Source organism: Rhizopus delemar, genomic scaffold (genome assembly GCF_000149305.1).
Source record: "Rhizopus delemar RA 99-880 supercont3.3 genomic scaffold, whole genome shotgun sequence".
Lineage (NCBI taxonomy): Eukaryota > Fungi > Mucoromycota > Mucoromycetes > Mucorales > Rhizopodaceae > Rhizopus > Rhizopus delemar.
The window spans coordinates 1495547-1520987 of record NW_027137829.1 but is presented as its reverse complement, the minus strand read 5'-3'; the positions used below and the strand labels follow the sequence as shown (position 1 = coordinate 1520987).

Here is a 25441-nt window from a genome sequence, read left to right as displayed (position 1 = left end):
GGAAAACAATCATTGAATCACTCTTTAATATTCCATTTCATTCACTCAAGAAAATGTCTTTTGATATCATGTCATCTAGTGGCTTAGAACAGAGCTTATTAAAATTAGATGAGTATTGTGTATGTTCAACGTGTTCTCCTATAAATCATTTTATATTTAATACTTGCTCTAGTTACACAAACGATATAAATTTGGTGTGTTGTTAGTGAAAGAAGGTCAAACAAAGGAAGAAGAATGGTTTGCTAATCAACATGATTCAAGCAAGTTTGATTATTTTTTAAACATCATTGGTCATCGTGTACAGTTAAAAGATTACACGGGCTGGTCTGCCGGATTAGATCGAAAAGGTATTTTTGTATTCGTTATTTTTAATAATATAATACTAATAATAATGTAATAGGTGGTGACTCTGGTGAATATATTTATACAAATACTTGGCATGAACATGTGCTTGCTTATCATGTCTCTACTTTGATACCTTCAAAAATTGGCGATAAACAGCAAGTACAAAGGAAAAGGCATATTGGCAATGGTATCTTGATATAAGCACAACATAATATCGTATTATTTGGGCGACTAACGATGTATTTAGATATAGTCTGTATTGTGTTTGTAGAAGGGAATCAACCCTTTAATCCATCTGCTATTAAATCACAATTTTTGCACGTCTTTATAGTTGTTCATCAAGAAGAAAAGAACAAGAAAAAGCTGTGGCGAGTTGAAGTTGTGTCTGTAGAAGACGTACCACCCTTTGGTCCTTTATTACCTCACTTATTTGACAATGAAAAAGATTTATCTGATTTTATTCTGGCTAAATGTAAGTTTATTTTTATTGTCATTAACAATTCTAATTATTTATAAAGTAATTAACGCTGAATATGCTGCACTTAAATCACCCAAGTTCTCTATTCCAATGGCGCGTGCAAGAGAAAACCTCTTTTTGAATATTGTAGAAAAAGGTTGGAAATTATTGGATGAAGGCGATAAATTCGTTATTTCAGACACAAGTAGTACAACAAGTAACAATAGTGTCAACAGCCACAAAAAATCACATACAAAAACAGCTTCAAGTAGTTCATCAATAAGTATTAGAACATTAGCTGATTCATTTATACCACCTCCAGCGATTGAAAAGAAAGGTAAGCAGAAAAAAAATTATGTCACTTTTTGCATAAATTAAAAAATGATACAAACAAAAATATTACACACATACACTACAGGAAAAAAGAAAAGTAACACTGAATTTGATACAAGCTTCAAGTCAAGATTATTAACTTTTATTCCTGGTCAAAAAAAAAAATAATTTGTGTGCACAGACATCGACTCGTTTCATCCCTTGCACATTTTTTATGATGAAAAAAAAAATATAAAAAATAATAAACAAAAAAGTGGAAAAAATGCAACAATAAACACAACAGTTACAACATTTTCCCGCCCTTTCTTGATAATTATAGTCATATTAAAAAAAAACAGTTGTTTATACAAATATGTTTTTTATATCCCCTTTATACATTCTCTCTCTCTTTTTTTTTTCTTTATGAAATGCTCTATACCACAAAAAGTTGCTTCTGTAGCAACACAAGCAGCAGCAGTAGCTACTATAGGTCATATCCATCTTGAACAATTTCCTTCTATTGAACAATTTGATGCCATCATTCATGACTATTTACAAAACCTGTCTACTAAAAAACGAGATAAAGCACTCGTAGACAATCATCGTTATGCCATGATTTTACAGGTCCTCAAGGATCCTAGGAATACCTCTGTTTCTACAGCCCAGTTCCGCTTTTGGGTGAAAAAAATGTTTTGTTTAATGAATGATACGGTCTGTCATGATGATAAACCTGTAGCAACGCGTGAATCCATTTATCATATCCTGGTCATTGCTCATAAAGAGGCGCATCACGGTGGGAGAGACAAGACGTCCGCACTGGTAAAGACATATCATACTTGATCAAGCTGTTTTTGACTTTTAGTAGGTCCGCAGACAGTATTCTTGGATTCCGAAAGAATTAATTGCTCGATTTGTACGTCACTGTCCTTATTGCATCTCAAAAAGAAATGGAAATACCAATGAACCAAAGACGCCACCCATTTACAAGTATAGCCATCCAAGTCACTCAGCTACAGCAGCCGCAGCCGCAGCCGTGGTTGCCTCTTCTTTTATCGCCGCTCACCATCCATCGATCAGTACGAATACGACCCGGCTTTATTTTCCAAGCAAACAAGAAGTCCATGACTTTTCACCTCAACCTTATCATCATTTTATAGCCGATCAGCACAGTTGTGCTGCTGCAGCTGCTATTGTGGCTGCTGCAGCCATGGCAGCTATTAAATCAAATCACTCTGCAGATTCTTTATCTTCATAAATGTAACATCACTTTCACGTACAAATAGATTTAATTTACATAAAAGGTTTTTTTTTATTTACAAATTTAATCTACATCATGGCCACTATTATTCTTTTGTACTTTATGCTCTTTCGCTTGTTGTCTATCCTTTTGTACACTTTCTAAAAACAAGGGAATAGCATCCAATAAATATTCAAAATCTCCTCCTTGTTCCTTATCCATCACATTCATAATAAAAAAGTTTTGAAGTTCGGCTGGAGTGACAGTGAGATCAGGAATGAGGTCTGTGAATCGGTCTGCCAACGCCTCCAATTCTTTACTGTGTTTCGCAGGCTCTTCGTCTTCATCATCCGATAAAAATCTCCAAAACATGTTTCGAATTTGTTCTTTATCTGCATAACCCAATTCCATCTTCATATCAATACGACCTGGACGTAAAAGAGCAGGCTGAATACGACTCAAATCATTGCAGGTCATAAAGATCATCGAGCCCTCTTGAGCAGCTACACCATCCAGTGCGTTCAGCAAACCGCTCATTGTGATCTTGCTGGTCGTACTATCATTGCTAGGATCCTTGATGACGCAGTGGTCAATGTCTTCCATGATCAAGATACTGTTGCGAGGAATTTCCTGCAAGAGCACACTGAACTTTTCATCATCCATCGCACCCGAAAGACTAATGATAGCCACATTCATCTTGACCTTGCTAGCTACGGATTGAACCAGGGAGGTCTTGCCTGTACCGGGAGGACCGTAGAGTAGATAGCCACGACGATAGGGAATACCACGGTTCGTGTACCAGGTTTCACGACTACGGAATCGCTGAATGTCCATCAGCAAACGTTCCTTTTGCCCTTCTTTTAAAATGACAGATTCAAACGATCGAAGTTCCTTGTATCCAACCGAGACCCATTCAAAGCCATCATAACGTGTGGGTAAACATTTATAGATTGTCAGCTAGATCGTAGCAGATGAGTCGTGTGCCTTTTGTCTTTTTGAATGCTCATTTACCTTTCCATTGACCTTTTTAAAGGCTGTATCGATCCATCCTTGGATAATGGATTGCAACATTTTTAAATCTTGACCTCGCATAGTGATTTGAATACAAGGATTGGAGCTCATAGCACCCAAAAGTTCCTTGAGGTCGTTGGAATAAAAGTTATTTGGCTCTTTGTTTGTGTCTCCATTCTTCTTTTTCGTAATCCAAAATGTATGACCCTTGTAGACGATTCGATGCTCAATCTCATCCACTACGATATTGGTTAGAAATATGATTCTCACGTGTGCGTGTGTATATAGCTATTTACGAGGATAAAGATTCAATTTGGGAGGAGGATTGACTGTTTGCCAATCGCTCTCATCCTGCACCTCACACCGCCCTTCCACATTGCGTAAGTCATGAATCTGTGATGTCTTGCTTGCCACAAATTGAAGAATTTCATCGTATCCTGTTTCTTTTTGACTGATTTGAATAGAAACATACATCCTTTCTGCCACTTTGTTGTACATCCAATACAAGAGGGTGTTAAATTGATAGCCAACAATAGCTGTAGTGAATTGAGTTAGCGCACTGGAGATGGACTGTGTTTGTGTGACTTACGAGCAAGATAAACAATGAAACCTAAAAAGACAACATCACTTCCAAAATAACGTTTCAGCAGATTCAATGCTCTTTCTCCCAATAAGTTATTCCAAAAGATTTCGTCAGATATCGTTTCAAGTAAACATAATAAACTATCTAGAAATGGCCCCATTGGAGTTGACTTAAAATCACCTATAAACTGCGTAGAATTCATGTGAAAGTAACAAGAAAAAAGCAAGAAGCTTTTATAATGGAAAAAAACAGGCGCAGCATCACCCTCCGCAGTTTGATTTTATAAATCATAGTACCACACAGCCACATACATTAGGGTAAGCTGCGGTCCCAAAAAGTGTTTTTTATGCACCTTGTTGTAATGGACACACTACATGTTGTTTTGAAAGAAAGATATAGCCTTTTTATTAAATATTCTTTCTTTTTCTTCTTTTAATGAAGAGAATTCAGTCATTTTTCAATAGGATAGGAAAAAAGTTAATCTTTCACTGCTTATTTCAGTTGTTACACATTTAACGCTTAATCTTACCGGTCAAATGAATAAAAAAGGATAAAAAATTTGAAATGCAGTTAAATTCAAGGGTAGATTAATGCCACTGGGTTTTGCGTTGAGCGGAACGAAATATTTGCGCTGGCATTAGTAGCTAAAGAAGGACGTTGTGCTTCAGAAAAATAGCTAATTGTATTTTTTAAATTCAGCAATTTTTTCTGAAGAGTGTGCACAGTGCTTCCAACAAATAATGTCACAGCCAATCAAAATCAACGTCGCACTCATTTAAAAATGATGTCATTGGCCAGCCAAAATTGATGTCACAGGCCAATCAAAATCAATTTCAATATTTTTAGAAACGAAGTCCAATATTTTTAGAAATCACGCACGTCGCTATTATTTTCTTCTGGTCATTCTTCTTCAAATACTACTTTACAATTCAACCTGAGTACAATATTTCTGTATGAAGATGAGCATGGGAATGTTACTGATGAGAATGGTGGACCTGAGCCCCATGCATTACATTGTTGATCAGAATGCATTTATTGTTGAGACTATTGCTACTCATACAGAGTACTTGGGAAATGCAGTCCCCAACGAATCTTCTCTGATTTGCCCATTGTTAGAAAACACAAAAAATAAAGATATTCACACGCATGAAAATATAAAGAAGTATATTGAGTATCGAGGATATAAATGTGTGTATCTTCCTATTTATTCTCCTGAGCTTAAACCAATTGAACAATTCTGGACAGTGGCAAAGAGTAAGGTTAAGCGTCATAGGTTTTTGCAGGAAGATACTTTGTCCAAGAGGATTACACGAGCCTGCAGCAAAGTCATTTCAAAGGGTTCGTCTCGCATTCTTACTAGTGTTGGGATAAATGTCGAAACAGGCAGTCTATGTAATGACCCAAACGAATGCGCGATTAGGGAAAACAGTAAGTGGCAATCAGACAAAAAAAAAAGAGCCAAGAAAAGTAAGGAAAAAAGACGCACCCAAATGCCCTATAATTTTATATTTTACAAAGGAATGAGATTGAAACAATCATCAAATTTAGAACTAGAAGACGACAAGATCGTGTCAAGTTACTGATGTGAAAATCATTGAATGCATCTTTAATCCTTGCAAGATACAGAGAGGGTTTGAACAGAGAAATGTAGACAGAGATATTGACAATTTTTTTTTGGAGACAAAGAAAGACTAAAATGGATCATCGGCAATAAATGAAGTTTGATTTAAGGGCTTTATTTGCATCGTGCTCGTAACGTGTCCTCACTGGGTACACTAATGACTCCAGTGTGTTCGTCGATAAGTTGCTCTGTGACAATATCCTGTTCCTTGATCATGTCCTACATGATGTATAAGTTGAATGACCACTTTCGTGTATGTATGGTCTTACCTTTAATGTGAACAACAATTCGAAAACTTGAAACCAATACTTTCTTTCCGACCAACGGTGCGGGATCAGGGTTGAGCGTTCCCAAACACACGCCCACCGATTATCTGCCACAACAAAGGTAGAAAGCAGCGTAAGTTTATAGTTCACAAATTGCAAACCAAAAAGCTTCCGTTTTGCAAACGTGTTGTACGAAGGTTGCTGGTATCGAGATTTTTCTTCTCGGATGCAAATAGAGGTATATTCAAGCAACTTTAGAGTGTCTTCCTTCGTGTAGATACCATCCTCCAAGCTAAGTATACAATAAATTAATTAATATATATCATCGTTATGATAAAGAGGGAATATTACCCGGATGATTCAATCAGAATCCGATGGATATGATCCAACGTTGTCATGCCAATACCATCCAATAGTTTGATGGCCTCAGGAAAGGCCCTTCTCACACCTATTTTAAGATAAACATGGTTAAACAAATCCATATACGGACATAAACACACCTACCAAACAAATGCTATCGAAGCCATGATTGCTGATAAGTACTTGAAAAGTGGAATGATAGATTCAACGAATGGTGTTCGCTCATTGATAATGGCGAGATAAGCAGGCTTTTCACAAGTGGCGGTGAAGTCTGTCAAGATCAACCTCACCAGTTCCATATCCAGTTTCTCTTCTTCAGCACATCCGTTTTCACATCCATGCGTCTATAAAAACTGACGTAAACCACTGAGATGTTGATCCAAGGCACATTTTAGGAACTGGTGGACAATCGATCGCTTTTTCAAAGACAAGATGCCGGCTTGGTTATTTTTGTTCTTCTCAAATTTGTCGATCAGTTCCTTAGGGGGTATCAATAGAATGCATATCATTGATCTTTTTTTTGTGTAAGTTAAAACTTTATTTAACAATTAAAGTTCCGTTACAAGTGATGACTCAAATAAAAGTTTGGAATCTTGCTGGAAAAAATTCATAGCCCCTGAAAATGACTAGAGAGTGCCATTGAGAACACAACGCCAGTGAAAATTCCAGAGTGATGAAAAGGCAAACTCTAAAGGGCGAATATGGTCTGAACAGATTGTATATCGATTATCGGGAGAAGAGAGCGTTGCAAGAGCAGACCACACGGAGGCTGCGTCAGGGAATTGGTCTGTCAGGCTCAACAAAGACAGCACGGAGGACCAGAACTGCCACTTTAGTTGACACCCTATCACAAAATGGAATGTATCTTCAACATCATTATGACAGATACGGCATACAGGGGAAGCGCACGGAGTAACATTTCTCTAGTGAAGTGTGGATGCTACGGGCAGACTATCATGCAGCAATCTCCACCAGGAAATGAAGGCAGAGCTTGGAAAGTCGAAGTTCCAGAATTCCTTCCATGACGAAACAGGTAGACGCAGTCCGGGGGCCACACGGTAAGGCGGGCGTAAAAGCCTGCGAGAACCTGCCAAAACAGGATGCCATGAACGACGTAGCTCCCCAGGGGGAATTGGTGCCACTGGGACCTGTTTATGGGGAACAAGACGGCAACACCAATGGGAAAATTGCGGAGGTCATGTGTTAGAATGCACCGTAGTTGATGCAGGCATTGAAGGAGGATCCTGGGATACCTTGATGTACCAATCAAAACGGATGTTAGCGTCTGCTTGACCAGAAGACGGGGATAGCTCACGAATTACAGCTCTAGTACGAGTTGATGTTGTAGTTCGAACTACAAGTTGGTTATTAGAAGGATGCCATATAGCGACATCGGACAAGGTATACCAGTGCGGAAGAGAAGAAGGTATGACATTGGACATGCGACCCGAAATTGGCGGGTTATGGAGCAGACAACTAGATAAAGGGAGGTCTAGAGGCCAGCGTAGCGACCACCTAGGGTTAGGAACTAGCCGTGGCAACTTCTTGACTAGGACACCAAGCGTTTTCAAAATAGGCACTTTCCTGACCAGCATATCATTGATCTTGATAGCGTACAATGGTGAAAGCTGAGTTTGATCCTCATCAGAAATGCGTAGTTTGTGAGTTGATGTGGATGGTTTCATTTGTGGGGTGAAGTTGTAGTGTTTCTTTCCTTTTTTCACTGTGAGCTGATCGTGGTTGCCATCAAGTTGCTTGCGTTTATTTGACTAAAAGAAAATGGAGATAAATTATCCATCCTTCGGTAAACCTTATACTTTTTATCTTACATCTTCTGCAACTGATTTCTGATTAACAGTAATAGATCCATGTGAGTGCCATTTGTACGCTACTTTTTTGGTCGCCGTAGAACTGTTCTTAGTTCCGTTGTCCAGTACCATGTGAAAACTCTACTAATAAAAACAATTAATCGTACTTTGATGTATGCATTCATCCAATACCTTGAGAGTAGACTTCAACTTCGTTATAGCCGATGACTGTTGTGGTCTTCACGTTGCGATTTCATCCAAGTCGGTTTCAATCTTTCTCAACAAATCACTGTTGGAAAGGCTCGGATGTTTAGTGCAAAAATCTTTAAGTAGAGAATCTATACACTACAATCTAGGAGGGGCTTTGCACAAATAATCCTTGGATGTCCTGAAAGAATCCATGACAAAAAAGAAAAAAACACATACACACACAATTGTCTGATCATAATGACAGTTGCTAATTTGTATTGTTATGTTTAGTTTCGATATACGGTGAAGAGATAACAGAAGCCAATTAATAGAAGATTGTAAGAGACTATTAATGTGCAATAACAACAAATTCAACAATAACACTAGTTCTTGACTTCAATTGCTTAAACGTACAAAAATAATATGTTCGGCACCTAAAATTAATTTTAGTGGGAAGAAAGCCTATAGTTTATTACTTGACAACAATAGATACTTTGAAATAACATATTAAAATAAGGTAATTAGGGAAAATATACAATTGTAAAGAGTATTATGTTGATTTTGATAAATAAAGTAAATGATATATTAATTGAGTATTCGTTTTCATGTTGATCCTTTTGGTGTTCTTTTCTGTTTAGTGTGTTGGCATATTGAGTGAACAATGCGTCCAGAGATCGTCTTCTTGATGTATCCTGTGAGGATAGAAAATAATAGGTAAGAAAAATAACGTCAGCCAATTGTGACTTTCCTTCATGCAATACCCAATGTGGTCAAGCTGATTATTTTCCTTTCCTCTTATTTTCTTTTACATTTTCTTTAATAACGTCTGTTAGAGTCATCCAACCACACCGAAAAGCATAGCATTAGAATCGCCATGAAAAGGAGCATCGTTTGAATACAAAATAAGCTTTAAAAATCAAAAAGGAATCAAAGGCGACTCCCGACCAAAATCCGACTTTGTCAATATACAAGCATATACTTATGAAAATCCAGAAGGCGCGAAAACTTTAAATAGTGCAAGTGAGACATCATCAAGCCAAGTAGAGGTATAAACCCGATGGGTTATGGTGTTAATACTCGATTCCATAACCCCCCCCCCTTTTTTTTCCTATTTTCAGAACGTAAAAATCCATAATAGCCCATTGAACACATTTAATTTTTCTTCTGGCACTTCAGAGAAGATTAAAATTTTAACAAATAGCTTCTATGACGCCTTTGATAATTGCTTTAAAAAAATGAAAGAAGAAACGAAGTGGAAATTACGTACAGGAAGAGTAGTTGAAGATATTCTTTATTCCTATGGAGCTGATTTAGAACGAGAGAAGTAAAGTAGTTCATTAAATTTAGCATAAGACTCTTATAGTTTTTCACTTGAGTAGTGCTGTACACTCGTTCATCATTGGTGTATCTGACTCACAAGTAAAAAGTCTTTTTGCTGATGATGAATGGACAGAAATCACAAGCGAAAGCAATAAAAAGAGTGCTGTGTTGTCGGAAGAAATACTTTCACTATTGAAAAGTATGAACAAGGTAATACAACATCAACATTTTGTCTTTTAAAACAAAGTAATAATTTGTTTTTAGCCTACAGCGAATGAAATAAGAAAGGAAATTTTCAAGTATAGCGATATTCGCTACAATAATTATTCAAAAGAAAAGAGTTTCTATATCGATAGAATATGTCGTGCCGTTGAGACCTTGTGAGTAAATATATGTACATTTCAAAAGAATCCTTTTTACTGGTAAAAACATAATGCATGTAAGGCTGCACAAATACGAGAGAAACCCCAACCCTCTTCTAGTACGACAGGATGAATCATGGTATAACAGCCACATATGGGTCCCGCTGATCGATAGCTTCTATGACAACATTGATGAAATAAACTGCGTCAGGTATGTTCAGAATTAGGTAAACCACCAACTCGAATATATTTTGCTATTTTATTGAACATTCGTATAGGGATGGCCCGGCAAGTAGTTCTAGTCGCAAAAGGAAACGTGTGATTCAAGAAAGATTTGAGAGAAAAAAAACAGACTCAAAGCCTGATATGTCAATTCGTATCGTTTCCGGTGGAGGAAAACCGTTGAAGTTTGGTGCATGTGAGGCCGCTTCATATTATGATGGGTCTGATGACAAAAAGTATCGTTATGAAGCCACAATCAAGCTTCTGAAAATGTTGAAAGATATGCTATTTGACTTGTGCGAATATGTTGATTGGGATGTACAAAAAATGAAGAGAATTAATGTTGAAGGGTGCATCCAAAGTGGTAAGTGCCTGAAAAATCACCTTTATTTTATTACTGATTATTGGAGCTAGCCTTGATAACTGAGTTTCTTACCATGACACACCCAAAAGGATACGTATGCCGCTTGACTCGATCGAAGAGTTTTGAAGTTGGCTGCAATATTAATACTTTTCCAAAAACTTTAGAAGTATTAGCAATGTCATTGAGGATGAAGGTAAGAATATTAAACTACAGGTACTAATAAGTACATAAAATTTATTGATTTTATCTTCGTCCATAGTTTCGTGTTGAAAATTGCGTGAAATTAATTACGCGTCCAACTTTCGACATCGATTCAGTAGAAAATCAGACCTCCCCCACTCTTATAGAGTCTATGCCGACGCCATGATCTCCAGTGTCTTTACGTTGTGATATTTGATTTATTCAATGGGATAAAAAGAAACAAGAGAGGACGAGACTCATGAAGGGATTGTTTTATTTAATAAGAAAATGATACTCTAGTTATACTTTTCATACACGGATAATATTTCATGTCATGTATCAATAATTAATGAGTATGATATGACTAATAGTAAACAGATAAGGGTTCGTATTCTTCTATTTTTGTATTTGTCACTAAGCATTTATCTATAGAATACTCGCATATGATTGACTGTGGTTTAGTCCCTGGATCACTGGTAGCTTATGCTCTAGCATTTACAGATAAGAACAGAAGAAATTTTTTTGATTCCTAGATGCCCCTCACTCCTGTATCTGGTATTCCTTTTATTGATAAACAGCTGGTCACTCATGCTATGTCGCAGTTTGCCACCCTCAAAAGGGGCAGACTCGAACTTGACTAGCATGCTCAATTGTCTACACTCTGTTTCTTTTAGTTCACTCCGTTCTCAGACGGGTGACTCTGATTATATTTTATAAATAAAAATAAACCATTTATTTATAAAAAAAAGGAGCATATTTCAGCAAAACAAGAATGGCTGTGTGCAGACTTATTAATTATCAAAAAAAAAGTTTATTCAAATACAAGATGGATGTACTTTTTTTTATCGTCTTGGCATACCACGGCCACGACCAGCACCAGGTCCTGCTTGAGGTTTTTCGCTTTGTGCATTTTTAACAGTTTCATCCACTGATAAAATCAAACAAGCAGCTTCTGTAGCAGCAGCAATTGCATTGATCTTTACAAGTGCTGGTTCCCAAACAAACGCCTCAAAATTGTCTGCAATGGTCTCATTATTTATATCCACACCGTACCAAACACCGTCTAAGAGAAAGTGTTAATAAAAAAAAAGCAAGATATAGACTTGTATGTACCTTGTGCGTGCTTCATTCTTAATTTATTCAGGATGTCAGTAGCATCAAAACCAGCATTATCACATAACTGTCTAGGAATGACTTCGAATGCCTTTGCATAAGCGCCGATAATCAATTGCTGCTTTCCTTCAATTGTACGAGAATGAATACGAAGGTATTTAGAAAGTTCCATTTCAGTAGCACCACCACCAGCAACAACCAAATTATTCTTGATCGCACGTCTCACAATCATGATCGCATCATGAAGAGAACGTTCAACTTCAGCAATAAATTGTTCGGCACCACCACGAAGGATCAATGTACAAGTCTTGGCTTGAGGACATCCTTCAAAGATATTGAAACGTTCACCACCCACCTGTCTTTCTTCGAATTTTTCACATTGACCCAAATGCTCCGAACGTAAATCAGAACAGGTTGATTGAATAGAGCCACCTACAGCTTGAACAACACGATCCATATCATCCTTTGCCACACGACCAGCACAAAAGATGTCACGATCAGCAAAGTATTGTGTGGCCAGGTCACCGATCGGTAACTTGGAAAGAACTACCTTGGCGCCACTGGCCACGATCGCTTCCAACTTTTGGAAAATGATTTGCCATTCAGCATCCACAATCGCTTGATATTCAGATACCTCTTCCACACGAACTTCAGCATTATCCTTTTCCGCCTTTAATTCAAGTTCGACATTGAGACATAAAATCTTGGGCTGCTTGAAGCATTTGGGTTGTTGTTCAAAACCTGCATAGGAAAAGGTCTTTTTGAAAGCTACACCGTTGACCAAGACTGAGTCTTGCATAGCACCACCAGGCACTCGCTTGATACCAATCAAACGTTCATTTAAACTTTCTTGATCGAGTGATAAAACAGCATCCACTACCATCTTGGTGAAAAAGTCCTTTTGGGAATAAATCAATTTGGAATTCATGGCGGTAGCTGCACATTTAGAAAGTAAATCACGAAATTCACTGATATTTATATTAGTTCCTTTCACAGCTCTCTTTTTCCTTCTTTCTCTTACGATTCATTATTTTTGTCAATTTTAACAGCCAGTTCCTTTACTTTTTCAATTGCCTAGATAAAAGTATGAATACCAACTCGATGGGTTCCGATCTTTTCTAGTTACCAAACGAGCAGCAGCTCTGTAGCCTTTAATGATAACATGAGGACTAACACCTTCTTCAATATAATTCTTCACTTCCTTTAACAATTCACCAGCAAGTAACACTACACTTGTCGTACCATCACCCACCTAGTATGCCAAAAGAAAAAGTAAGCAACAAAAAAGAGCATAAATCTTTTTTTTTAAGTACCTCAGCATCTTGAGAGCGAGCAATGTCAACAAGTGTCTTTGCAGCAGGATGAACAATATCGAGTAATTTCATAATCGTCGCACCATCATTAGAGATGGTCACTTCGCCTCTGCTGTCCACCATCAATTTATCCATACCTCTTGGACCGAGCGTTGTCTTTACGGTATCAACAACAGCAGCACAAGCATTGATATTAGAAAGAAGCTGGCCTTTTCCTTGAGATGTATCAGTACCTTCTTTTAAAAGAATGATTTGCGGTTGCTACAGAATAAAAAAGTTGATTAGTGTTTTCCTTCAACCAGTGTATATTTCAGTGTTAGATAAAACCACTTCTTCCAAAAGTATTTAAAATGGCGCATTCTCTCCTTTGTATTGGAAGATGAGGTAGAAGTTTTATAGTGAAAGGTACTGTACCATCATAGAACGTGACATGGTGAAAATAGATGTGTGTTTAGATGAAAAAGTTTAAAAAACGATTTGACAGAAGAAAAAAAAAAGGAGAAAATAAAGTGACTTTCAGCGGGAGTCAATTGCCACATGCATATTTCTTTGAAAAGGTTGCTTATTTTAATGAAGCGAGTGGCACTTGCTCATTAAGGTAGTCAAGAGAGAGAAGGAGTACGAAAAAAAAAGACTCTAAAGGATTATTCGAGAGAAGAAGGAAGCTATCAAGTAGAATTGACTTACGTGATTAAAAAACATATAATTTTATAAAACATGTACACATCATCTGGCGCTCATGGCTGCAAAAAAAAAAAAAATTCTTACTATTTGCTCTTCAGCTTAATTTACAACGCATGATACCTCAAAACAGCAAGATCTATGGTTTTTGGTTTGGTAGACTATAGATTTGGATGTTTTTGTATATCAGCGTAGATCAAAACTTTACAAGAACCGATCAATCCAACAAATTTACATTACAGCATGAAACTCTAATTTATTTTTAAAAAAGCATTTTACTGTCAATCGTTTCAATGCTGAACAAATTAAAGAAAAAGGGTGAGTGTCGAGATGAGATTCTAATACTAATGCATTTCTATAGAAAAAGTCTATTTATGTCGTCTTTTTCTTTTTATGGCGTCTGTTATCGTCTCTTTTCACTAGTGACATATCAAATGGACAATCAATCACACGAATGGCTGATAAAAGATATCCTCCTCCTGCGCTTGTATTCATGTTTGGATGCATTCTTCCCGGTAACACTTGGTATTGTCGCAAGAAACTTTCTGTAATGTCAGCATTAATGAATTCAGGGCATCTTCTCATCCAATAAGCTGCTTGTAACAGCAGCTCTTTACTAAAACTGTAAACGACAATCGGTCTGGATCCACTGATGTACTTCATTAATTCTTTAATGATTGATTCCGGTGTACAGTTGGATGAAATAACCAAACTATCTGGTGTTAGTCACTCGCTTTTATCATCCTTATTTCTATTTTACCCATCAAAATCACCATCAAACAAAAGCTGCCTTGATTTTGTCTTGTAATCGTAACTGCTCTTACGTCTCAAGTAAGATCTCTTTGCATGAATATCTAACGCTTCAACTTGTTCCTCTGTCAAAATTTCAAAAGGATCTAATTTATAACATGAGGATGATTTCAAAGGGCGCACGTTTATAATGAATTCCTTACCATTAGGTGTTTCTGGATCAACAGATGCAAAGGGAACTGTATAAAGTGTTTCAAGTACTGACTTTGGAAAGTTCATGTATCTTAAAATATCATAATTGTGAAAATCGCCTTCATGCACTGCTACCAACTGACCAAAGCCACCCATTCTTTCAAGCATAGCTGAAACGATCAAGCCTTGTGTATCATCTACAACTAACATCTTGCTGTTGGCGTGAACATTGGATAAAGAAAGCAATTGTGAGAGTGTATCAATGCGAAGATGTCTATCAAAAACGTTTTCTACAGTGTAAGTAAAGAACAAGATGGTTGCGAATGAATCGTCTTACTTTATCTTTTCTGGGTTTTTGTTGAAAAAATAATCCGTGATGGTGTATAAAGAAGGTCGAATAGGTGTAAATACTTTCATGAATCTAAAAAGCAAGTTTCAATACATTTTTCTTATGCAACCGTTCCAAATGTTTACTTTTTCTTTTTACGTTCAATGTATTTCGCTTTAGAAAATTCAGTCTTCTTGTCAAATTCTGAATGAGCAGCAACCATTTTGTTGATGATTTCTTCAGTATTTAAAGTTCCTTTTAAACCTTCCGCTTTCAATTTCAATACTTCTTCTTGCGTTAACTTTTGTACAGTCGTATCATCAATAATCAATTGATTATTTGCTTCCGTTTCCTCTTTTCTTTGGTTTAGAATAAAAAAAAACATTTGATTACAGCCGTTACTTACCAACACTTGTGTTCTTTGCAACATGCTGCACTGGACGAATATCATTATTTTCTCCATAGATTTCATAAGATAACCCAAAAGGTTTTCCAATAAGTTTATCTGAGTTGAAAGAACCAAATTTACCAAGATTCACTGTTCTGTATAAAATATGAACAATCGATTTGAAATTATGTCAAAAGAGCTTACGTATCGGCTTTCAAATTGACAATTTTTACATTGCCACTTGGCATTTGAATCAGTATTTGTTCATCAACTTGTATAAAAGCGTTACTAGTAGTTTTTGACATTGCTTTATAAAAAAAAAAAGCAAAAGAAAAAAAAAAGAGGTTGATAAAAAAAAAAGTAACTGTGACTGCTTAAATTGTTGCGAAGGCTTGTTTCATGCAGATTCAGGCACAAACTAAAGGTGGTACTGCCATATTAATTAATAATTATAGTCTCTTTAGCTTTAAACAGTTTACGTTATTGTAATCCACTTAAAAGCTTTAAGATGCAGTGTATATAGCTAACAAAAAAAAAGACAAATTTAACAGCCATCCCCCCAAAGATCGTATATTTGTGCTTATTCTGTTTAAAAATTCATGCAAAGCTTATCAGCTCACCATTCAGATTATGTTTATACAAACCTCAATGTATATTGCTCACTTTTAGACAGGGTTTGCTGAAAACAGGATTGCGTTGAGGTTCAGTGAAGTCATGGATCACAATGATCATAATCCAAGGTGTCTCAAGTCGATTACTACAAGTGATTGCTTTTGGATGACCATTCTCTTGGTACCTTTATGTGCTTATTGTGGCCTTTAAACATGCATGAGTGCTTCATTTAGTATTACATATTTTGATAATTCATCTGATGCACGATGGCCATATACTTTCTTTTTTTGTTCTTTTAGATTTTGTTATGCTCACTTGTTCGCTACTGTCTTCACATCTTTACAGCTAAAAGATGTGATTCTTGTGCCAGTTACGTTCTGAGCATTCGTATCGTACTTGCCTTGTGATAGCCGGATTGAAAGAATTAATTTGAATTTTGATCGCTGTTCGCGTCACTTGTACATTTTATGGAACAAATACAGAATTTAGTTAGGGGTAGATTGCTTGATTCACACCAGTTAAGCTTATTTCTGATTACTAGCCGAATGTCTTGTTATCCTAAATAGATACAAAAACAAAACAACTCTTAGAACACTCGTGCTTATATTTAATTGTTTTATGGCTATACACCATGACTGCATTCGATCAAGGATTTTTTTGTACACATTTTCCCTTTCTCCTCTGGTTAATTCGTATCCTGCCCATACCTATAATATCAAAAGATATCACTGAATCAATGTCTACAGTTCCATGGCGTATTGGAACAAGTAAGTCATAGAGAATTGTATCTTTTTTCGTATTGCAAAAAACAGCATGAGTTGCCTAGATCAAGTGAAGTAAGAGAAAGATTTGCCAGATGACCCTAGTCTACCTTTAGTTATCCATAGGAAAGCAGATCTCTCTGCTAGAAGACAATATACAGAACGTGAGATGATCGAAATGGAGTGTAACCCAACATATAGGTTGGTGCAACGTATCTTGAAAACCCAAGTGGATAAAATAGACTGGATATGAACACTGCAAGCTAAGGTGTGTATGATGTTTGAAAACAACACACAGTGTATGCTGTTGGATTAAGCAAGCAGAGCTTATATGTTTGGATGCAGATACTCATTTATCTGGAGTCTATTGTCGTGAGAAATTCGAATGAACGATGTAGTCAGGTGGTTAAGAAAGAGACCATCAATTGATGAAGGTCAAGATGTGAAAAAGACCTGAAGATTATAGGATAAAGTGAAGTATGGCAAGGATATCTGCATTTTTCTTGAGCTTACATGGCAGTAGATTTGAAAAGAAGAAGGGCCAAAGGATACTTTACAATTCTGAAAAGAGTTCATGTAATGTGTTGCGATCTTTGATTATTTAAAATGTGCTTCTCATCGTTCGATAAATAATTTCATGTTGATGTTTAAAGGAATCGTTTTGATTTATTCATTTCTCTTTATTGCCATAAACTCATCAGTTCGTCCGACACATAGCCACCTGTGATCCTAAACATATTAGCAATCATCAAACCAATTTTTTTTTTTTTTGGGAAATATAATTTTCCTAATCGATCGTTCTAACATCAAAAGAAGAAGGGTTTACTAAAAAGACTATTTTATAATGTAAATTGCTACTGAATAGTATTATTGTGCCAAATGAGCTGTTTTGATAAATATGCATTAGTTTTATGTTTTATTAGGCATTGATAATATAAATCGAAAGGAATCATCAAAGCTTCTGATAATCAAATACGTAGTACTTACTAACATGACGATCTATGATCCATCTTTTTATCAAGCTGTATGTTATCAGACACAGCTGTAAATTATGAAATTTACTTGTTGATCAGATTAAGAAAGCAGGCATAGCCAGATGGATCTGACACAGGTCCCCTTTTTTTTTAAAAAAAAACAGAAAGCAGTGATGTCCATTTCTTTTTAATGACTGTATGTTCATGTGTTAATCTCTTTGTATACAATGTCTTTTGAAAATAAAATTCATCTCGTACACATGTACTTCAGCCCCGACTGGATTTCTTTCAGGTAACCTCATCCTATTAATATGCATAATTAATCATTTGTTTGCAGTTATTTTAATTGTTGAAATCACGAAAAGAATAAAATGACTGAAAGTGATAAAGAGATTTATTAAAGTCTAGAGTTCATTTAATCCAATACTTTTCATTAGATGCTACTTATTATCACAAATCGTTCCCTATCTTCTATCTATTCTATCCGAGTTTTCTTTATGAAACCAAATTTTACAAGCAGCATACATGAACTCAAAGGAAGCCATAAAAGACTTGTCTTAGTTTCTTAAAGAATCTTTATTGGCCATCTTTTGAACAATCTGATAATAGAATTCAGGGTTTTTTTTTTATAAAACAGAATAAAAATGAACGCAGGCTTAGTTTTTAATGCATGTGTTCAATAGCCAAATATACGTTTTATTTGCAACTTGTGTTGTAATCATTCGGAACCTTCCTCTTCGGAACTTCCTTGTACTTCTGAACCGTATCCTTCACTATCGGAGCAAGATCCTCATCAGCTACAGAAAAAGGAAGACGAACAAAGAGAAGACGTGATTCAGTCACTTTCATCGTTATCCCTTCTTACACTCATCCCTTGGTCCTTTCTAATACCAGCATCCTCTACACTATCTCCACTTGCTGTCTTCTTTACAAGTCATCCTCCGCTTTTTATGATGGACACTCAAAAAGTGAATCTGAATGATACAGAACGTTATATCAAACGTACGGGTACTCCCGTTGGACTGACTCCAGCCATGGGGTTCAACCTCGCTGATAGGAATAAAGGTGAGGGGTGGCTGGAGAGTGAAGAGCAAGCTTGGCTTTAGTCGGAAAAAGAAATTCTTTTGCTGGCCCATCATGGAGCATTTCATCGCATAAGCACCCTGATGGCTTCAGTAGGTCAGGACATCTTTTGTCCCGTGCTCTAAAGACCCCACTCATTCATCCATCGGACGCGTCCTGCTGCTTCTGAAGTCTGTTTTGTTCTCCTTTTCTAGCATCACATCGTCCGAATCCATCGTTTTCTTGATGCACACATCGGAAAACAAGAAAGGATCTTTACAGGTGGAAAACGAGCAACACAGAGCATACTTTATGTGGCCAGGGTCCGACTTGGCAGGGAAAGCATTCGGATGGTATTGGATCGTTTGTTCTCGTACGTTTTACCACACAAAAAGGGTTGGATACATGTCCATGGTGTGACTACCACGGATGTTCAGCAAGATCGCTTGGACCGCATCCTAACGTTGATTGTCGTCTGGTTGAATGCCCCCTTTCAGCTGACTGGGACCCAGCAAGACTGTTGGCTGATTTGTTCTTGTCTGATTTGTTGGTTACGCGATCGTTTTAGCCGATGGTCATTCCATGATTGATTACTCAAAGTAGAATTGAGATGGAATTCCCCCCCCCCTTTTTTTATGCCAATAAAAGTGTATAAATGAAAGCATCCAACGGGACCATCACTTGCCATTTTAATTCAATCCAACGTTTTGACTTGATCAGTCTCGTTCGATCGTCATGTTCTTTTGGTGCTGATCAAAAACCTGCCCGGCATAACAGTCGATCCACCACGGCCCTTTTGGGGGTGGTGTGGATGATCGGACGTCTTTTACGTCACTATGCCACCAATTTCATGTTCCGGCAGGATCGAACCATTTTTTCCCTTTTTTTTCTTTTGCTCACCATGAATTTTTCACCTTATTCACCTTCACCTGACGAAGACAGAGGATCTCGAACAAAGAAACAGAAACAGCCCATTCCAGGATTTAGTTCATATCAAGCCAGTCATCCAGAATCCTTTGCTGAACAAGGCCGATTGGGTGCCAGCAGCAGTAGTAATCAAAGTAACCCTATCAGTGGCAACGTGCGTGTGAATAAATATGAAACGGCCGTATCGATTCGAGTCGATATCGAAGCTGCCTTGTGCTATTGTCTGGGTCCGGTGACAGGTAAGCTGTGTGGGATGAAGTTTAGGTTTTTTTTTAAGACATATTAGGTTTATTGTTTTTAATATTGGAAACACAAAATGATTATGTCAGATTCCACGCATGGCAGGTAATAAAGAGGGAGAACACTCGCTCTGTATCTGTGACCTAACACAAGTTTCAATTTTAGTCATCGCTTGTGTTTTCTACCTTGATGTTCTTACAGTTCATGTTCTTATTCATCTCTACTTTCTTATCATGGGTCTTGTTCTTTTTCTCTACAGGACTTTTATTTTATTTAACGTAAGTGATTTAATCAAAAAGAGAGAGAGAGCGAGAGGAAGGGATAGATATTAAAATGGATTGAAGGTATCGAGCTTACTTGGATGGTGCATCGTTAGAAAGATACCAGGTACCTTATTTTGGAATGATTGCTTCAGATTGGGTTGATTCAGAATGATGATGATCCTACCCTCATATACCTTTTTAATAAATAATTTACCATACAACAGCATATCTACATAGGGTCTTTATTAAAAGGAAGGAATGGGGCTTATGAGAAAGGAATGGGAAGGGGGGGGGAAAGATGAATTATTAATTGGTATAATTGGATTCTTTAGAAGTAGACGATCGACTGCTGGCATCTAAAGAGTGAATGGAAGAAGTGGCGATCGCACTTCCTTTAGGTGCTCTATCTTGAATTCTTTTTCTATTGGCTTGTGCTTTTTATCGAATGAATGATTTGTCTTTCCAAAAGAAAATCCCAAGCTTACCTTGTTTCATCATCGCCAGTCTATCCAAATTATGAATCACATAGTTCAACCGTTCGATCCATATCTTTTGGTCTGCTTCAGAACCCACATAGAGCACATGAGCCGATGTCGTGCCCACAAAGGTCGTATTCAGATTATCCACGCCTGCGATGGAAGGGATCAGCTCGATACAGTGCTCCACACCACCGGCTTCTTCCTTGGTCATCGCACGGACCCGGGCACGATCGAGCGTGATGTGACCCTTGTATTGCAATCGAGGACCCTTTTGGTCCACAGGTTTGACAAACAAAAGGACGTCTGTGAACAGCAGATAGATTCTTTCTTCACCCATCGAACGCGTGCTGGTGTTGAGTCGCGACAGGTTGCCTTGCAAGATCAACCTTCTTTCGGCTCTGACGGTCAAGGGGCCATCCAGAAGGGATTGATGGATCCAGAGTACTCTATCCACATTTCGAACATCCTGTATCCTACGATCCAGTCAGCGCTCTCTCTCTCTCTCTTGCTTTTGTCTTTACTTACTTTTCATTCATCGCCTGTCGGAATTGCACGATCCACTGCTTGCATTTTACCAACCCAGCATAATCAGGGTGCATGGGCGGAGTCAGGTCGGCTAGCTGAGAAATCAATTCGAAATAACGATGGACACAGGTCGCAGGGGACTGCAAGAGTGAGAGTAAGTCGGTGTTTTTCAATGCCTTTTCTTTATGTGTAGCCTAAAGAGAGAGAGAGAGAGAGGGTGTTAACGAACTGTGGGTCCAGTGTATGTTTACTTGCATCAAGAAATTTTTTAAAAGGTGGATATCTCGTCAACCGTTCAAAGGTGGTGATAGAAACAGCATAATTATTGAAGTAAGGTCGATAGATGTCAAGGTGAGGAAACTAGGATGAAAAAGGATCAGTAAAGTACAAGAGAGGATGGATGCGTACCCAAGATTGAAAGACGTCTGATAAAATTTGTGTTGGACCCCATATTTGCATTCTAGACATCATCAGTCGTACAGAAAGTCAATCCTCACTGTCTTACCTTTCTTTCAAACTTTTCAGATGAGCTTGATGCAATCGCACGATGTCTTCCAGATTACCAAATAACCAAGCATACTCTCTTTCAGTACACACCACTTTTTTCATACCCAAAAAGCCAAAGGTGGAATGCTTTTGATCCTTTTTCAAGGGCAATAAAAAATAGTGTTGCACCAGACAAAGTGAGTTTGTATAACTTTCTTCCGACTTGATCAGTGTGTCGACGATTTTTTCTCTGTTCAGATGCATGTACTCATGGTCTGTGTTATTTAGTATCAATAGGACTCTGGATGACTTTCTTTACCCAACATGATCTCATCCACATCGTCGTAATTTAAACTGTCAATAATATCAAAATCATGCGTTTCATTCATCGAATCCGTCAAGAAATGAATGGCTGAAGAACTACTCAGGTCATGATCGATCGAGGAAAGTGAGGGTGCTGTCAAAAACCCACTGTTGAATTTGCTTGTGTCCGTACTCGAACTCGTGAAACTTTCTCTTGGACTGGGATGTCCTCTTTGTGATTTATTCATCTTTTTGTCTATCCACACTTCCTTCTTGTTTTCTAAAGAAGGGAAAGATTGGATTGGTTTACAGAATGAAAGAGGGGAGGGAAACAAAGAAGAAAAAGAAAAAGAAAAAGAAAGAGTTTTTTTTTAAAGACACCATGGATTGATATTGTCATACCTTGTACTATTCATGATCACTGTCTCAAGGTAATGTTACACTTGTTTCTTTTAAAAGAAAGAGGGGAGAGGTTAACATTATCAATGCTTGTGATGATAGCCTGAGTTTCATCCTCTTTTTTTTTTTCATCAATGCACACTAACCAAAAATAAATTTAAACTTTATTGAAGTGGACCTTAAAAATCCCAATTGTATCAGTTCTCGAAGCATTCTTCTTTTGTCGCACAAACAACGCACTTTATCCTTTCTTATTGTCCATCAAATCATGAGAGGTGATTCACACGTGTATACAGCCCCAGAGATCATCCGTCCCAACAAGACCATCCTGCTTTGAAAGAGGAGTTTCTTTTTCAAGCGAGTGAAACGCGTCTGGCTTTTTTTTTTGGTAAAAAAGGATCCTTTTTTAAAGTGTGATGAATAGTCAAGAGCGAGAGTTCTCTTTCTGATGCTGTATCACCTTCTTTGAGGATCATCCTTGACTGATTCTTACTCTTGGCTGATGGTTCTTTTGGAGTGACCTTGTTGTCAAATGAGGACAGATGCGTGATGGATGTCAACAGGAGGAAATGATGCTCCTCTTGTCATGACTCAAACGTTTGATTGAAAACATGTTTCAAGTGCACGCTAGAGTATTCCTTGCAAAGAGAAAAAAAGGAGGGTATGCATGGGAAAACCTTGTAACAATATTTTTCCCTGGTAAAATGGATTTAAAAAAAAAAAAAATAGAGTGGACAATGATTAAAAAAGGAAAAAGGGAAATGAAGAGAATGACGGCTAAAATGCATCCAAATTGCCCAGGGAAAAAGGAGAAGAAGGGGCATATGCCGACTAATTATCAAAAAAAAAAGGGAAAGCGTTCTTTGGGCGGGGAAACAAAAAAAAAAAAAAAAAAAAAAAAAAAAAAAAAAAGAGAGAGAGAGAGAATAGTGTTTAAAGAGAGTGTGGTGGATAGGCTTGTGGAATGATTTAAAAGAGTCCAAAGAATTATGGATTGAATCTGATTCAACAAAAGAAATGAACTGGCCTCTATCTTTGTCACACAAAAGGTCACTTGTTGCATCGATCTCTTTATGCAATAAATCGTCAGGGCATGACAAGATGAAATGAGATACATCCATCACCTAAAGAACACAAGTGAACAAGAAATGCTACCCACAACAACCATTTCTATCTGATTATGGATGAGAAAAGATGTTTATTCAGTGGAAATTGAAAACAGAAAAGACTTTTTTTTTCAGAGTACCTTATTTATCTCTGACAGCCTACTCGAATAACTAGTAAACAGGCTTTTATCATTCAACCAGTCAAAGGCATCACTGCCATCCAACAGTCATCTTTAACACCCCTCTTTTACCTTTCTTTATAAAAGAACCAGCTGTTGATTCTCTTTGGATAGATTCATGCAGTAAAAAGATAGACAGCCTAACTAAATGGGATTCTTTTTTCGTTATCTATTTTCACACGAAGCAAGTGTAGTCTTTCTATAAAAGAGCAAGACTATGTAGAAATAATACAAAAGAAGCTTGCTTTGGATAATCAGCTCATAAAGTTTCATCTTCTAAACAGCAAAGAGATAAACAAAGGCTTGTTTAGTTGATAGAACATACATGTATGACAATGTAGGCTTCTCTTCAAACGAAAAAGTTTCCTGTGAAGAAGATTCTGATAGCCATTTTCAACCCCCCCCCCTCCTCCTTTAATCTGCTTTCAGTGATGTACTACGTAATAATTCACTTTAGGGTTCAAAAAGAAGTCGGGTCTGTTTACAACGGTTTGTGTTTTCTCTACATGAATAAATAAGCAAAGGCGAATCATAATAGTCAAAAGAAAGTCTTCTGTCAGCAGTAGAAAGGAAAGCAAAGAGGAACAAGGTCTGTTCAATTCGTTCACTATCCTATTGAATCATACAAGCAAATCATAGATGACAAAGACTTGTGTATCACTGCTCCTTTTGCTGTTAAAGACTTTCACGATCAAAACAAGACATCTCGAGCTGTTCAAAAGAAGAAGGACAGACGAGGGACGCTTGAGATGACCAAGAAAAAGGGTCCTAGTTGTGGTGAGAAGTGATCACAAAAGATTCTCAAGCTCCTAAATGTCCTTATGATGTCAAGAGAAAGACAAGAGTACAGAAGTCTTGAGTTATCAAGTTCATTTTGAACAACACTTGCAAAGATACGAATAGGATTCTGGAAATTGAAAAGTAGGATGTCATCCAACTGAGTTTATTGTATTTCATGCTTTTTATCATCCTCTCTTTTCCAAATGATTTCATTTGTTTCCTAAATGATTCATCATTTTTTATTTTTAAAATAGATGACGTTCTATTTCCATAAAAAATAAATGACGATAGATTCTATTACAAACTAATCCTCTGTCCGTCCTCCCCTTTTGTGAATCAATAAAGATGAGCCATACTCCTTTTCTCTTTTGACCGATCACTGAACCCTCAAGGGCTATACACTGATCATGAACTATCCAACCCCATCGATTCTTTTTCATCCACCTTCATTTTTTTACCGGGCTCATCCAACCAGAACAGACCCTGACTGTCGGAGATAATGGATGTGTCAAACTGGGGACCTTGCTTGATTACTCACCGTTGAATGTTGTCCTGTGAGGCATGTTTGATTTGGAACAAGGTGGATTGCATGCGTCCGTGTGATCAAGGGTTGAAGGGGTGGGGGGGGAAAGCAAAAGGGCGTTTATAAGAAAAAAGGGGGGGCAAGTTGCTTTTATCATTTATCCGTAAACAATAAAAAGGGGTCTTGTTATTACGTAAGCTTACCCAACTTTCCCTTCTTATTCAGGATGGTTTCAACCCTTCTCATTGGGTCACAAGCAACGTGGCCGAGTGAAACCTGAAAAGCACGCATTTTTTTCATTTTAAGGATTTTATTCTTTGATTTCATTGGATGCTGCGTCATGTAATATGCGAATAGACCATGTGCAATAAAAAACGTGGTTTTCGATATAAATTATTTTAGGCGGGTCTTGCTAAATAA

At 37.3% G+C, this 25441-nt stretch overlaps 10 protein-coding genes across 10 annotated transcripts; 3 read left to right on the top strand and 7 right to left on the bottom strand.

The window, feature by feature from the left end:
* Window positions 1-53: 53 nt before the first annotated feature.
* On the top strand, window positions 54-2369 carry RO3G_04769 (uncharacterized protein; the record flags this gene model as incomplete). The annotated part of the gene is made up of 8 exons (XM_067659359.1): window positions 54-119; window positions 173-347; window positions 401-532; window positions 593-817; window positions 864-1139; window positions 1221-1232; window positions 1563-1933; window positions 1980-2369. The coding sequence occupies 8 exons, from the start codon at window positions 54-56 to the stop codon at window positions 2367-2369; spliced, it is 1647 nt and encodes a 548-aa protein (XP_067515460.1).
* Window positions 2370-2435: 66 nt separating this feature from the next.
* RO3G_04768 (uncharacterized protein) lies at window positions 2436-3860 on the bottom strand (the record flags this gene model as incomplete). The annotated part of the gene is made up of 3 exons (XM_067659358.1): window positions 2436-3308; window positions 3363-3601; window positions 3659-3860. The coding sequence occupies 3 exons, from the start codon at window positions 3858-3860 to the stop codon at window positions 2436-2438; spliced, it is 1314 nt and encodes a 437-aa protein (XP_067515459.1).
* Window positions 3861-5680: 1820 nt separating this feature from the next.
* On the bottom strand, window positions 5681-6230 carry RO3G_04767 (uncharacterized protein; the record flags this gene model as incomplete). The annotated part of the gene is made up of 3 exons (XM_067659357.1): window positions 5681-5785; window positions 5836-6124; window positions 6184-6230. 3 exons carry the CDS (start codon window positions 6228-6230, stop codon window positions 5681-5683), a joined length of 441 nt encoding a protein of 146 aa, XP_067515458.1.
* A 1158-nt stretch (window positions 6231-7388) lies between these two features.
* Window positions 7389-7634, bottom strand: RO3G_04766 (uncharacterized protein; the record flags this gene model as incomplete). The annotated part of the gene is made up of 1 exon (XM_067659356.1): window positions 7389-7634. One exon carries the CDS (start codon window positions 7632-7634, stop codon window positions 7389-7391), a length of 246 nt encoding a protein of 81 aa, XP_067515457.1.
* Window positions 7635-9942: 2308 nt separating this feature from the next.
* On the top strand, window positions 9943-10727 carry RO3G_04765 (uncharacterized protein; the record flags this gene model as incomplete). Its single annotated transcript, XM_067659355.1, has 3 exons — window positions 9943-10082; window positions 10150-10457; window positions 10717-10727. The coding sequence occupies 3 exons, from the start codon at window positions 9943-9945 to the stop codon at window positions 10725-10727; spliced, it is 459 nt and encodes a 152-aa protein (XP_067515456.1).
* Window positions 10728-11479: 752 nt separating this feature from the next.
* On the bottom strand, window positions 11480-13495 carry RO3G_04764 (T-complex protein 1 subunit eta; the record flags this gene model as incomplete). Its single annotated transcript, XM_067659354.1, has 6 exons — window positions 11480-11700; window positions 11751-12718; window positions 12772-12824; window positions 12877-13002; window positions 13064-13324; window positions 13478-13495. The coding sequence occupies 6 exons, from the start codon at window positions 13493-13495 to the stop codon at window positions 11480-11482; spliced, it is 1647 nt and encodes a 548-aa protein (XP_067515455.1).
* A 1005-nt stretch (window positions 13496-14500) lies between these two features.
* Window positions 14501-15707, bottom strand: RO3G_04763 (uncharacterized protein; the record flags this gene model as incomplete). Its single annotated transcript, XM_067659353.1, has 6 exons — window positions 14501-14640; window positions 14698-14960; window positions 15024-15107; window positions 15161-15368; window positions 15421-15557; window positions 15607-15707. The coding sequence occupies 6 exons, from the start codon at window positions 15705-15707 to the stop codon at window positions 14501-14503; spliced, it is 933 nt and encodes a 310-aa protein (XP_067515454.1).
* A 4005-nt stretch (window positions 15708-19712) lies between these two features.
* RO3G_04762 (uncharacterized protein) lies at window positions 19713-20125 on the top strand (the record flags this gene model as incomplete). The annotated part of the gene is made up of 2 exons (XM_067659352.1): window positions 19713-19977; window positions 20025-20125. 2 exons carry the CDS (start codon window positions 19713-19715, stop codon window positions 20123-20125), a joined length of 366 nt encoding a protein of 121 aa, XP_067515453.1.
* Window positions 20126-20547: 422 nt separating this feature from the next.
* RO3G_04761 (uncharacterized protein) lies at window positions 20548-21057 on the bottom strand (the record flags this gene model as incomplete). The annotated part of the gene is made up of 2 exons (XM_067659351.1): window positions 20548-20597; window positions 20727-21057. 2 exons carry the CDS (start codon window positions 21055-21057, stop codon window positions 20548-20550), a joined length of 381 nt encoding a protein of 126 aa, XP_067515452.1.
* A 475-nt stretch (window positions 21058-21532) lies between these two features.
* RO3G_04760 (uncharacterized protein) lies at window positions 21533-22282 on the bottom strand (the record flags this gene model as incomplete). Its single annotated transcript, XM_067659350.1, has 3 exons — window positions 21533-21605; window positions 21751-22006; window positions 22051-22282. 3 exons carry the CDS (start codon window positions 22280-22282, stop codon window positions 21533-21535), a joined length of 561 nt encoding a protein of 186 aa, XP_067515451.1.
* Between the last annotated feature and the right edge of the window lie 3159 nt (window positions 22283-25441).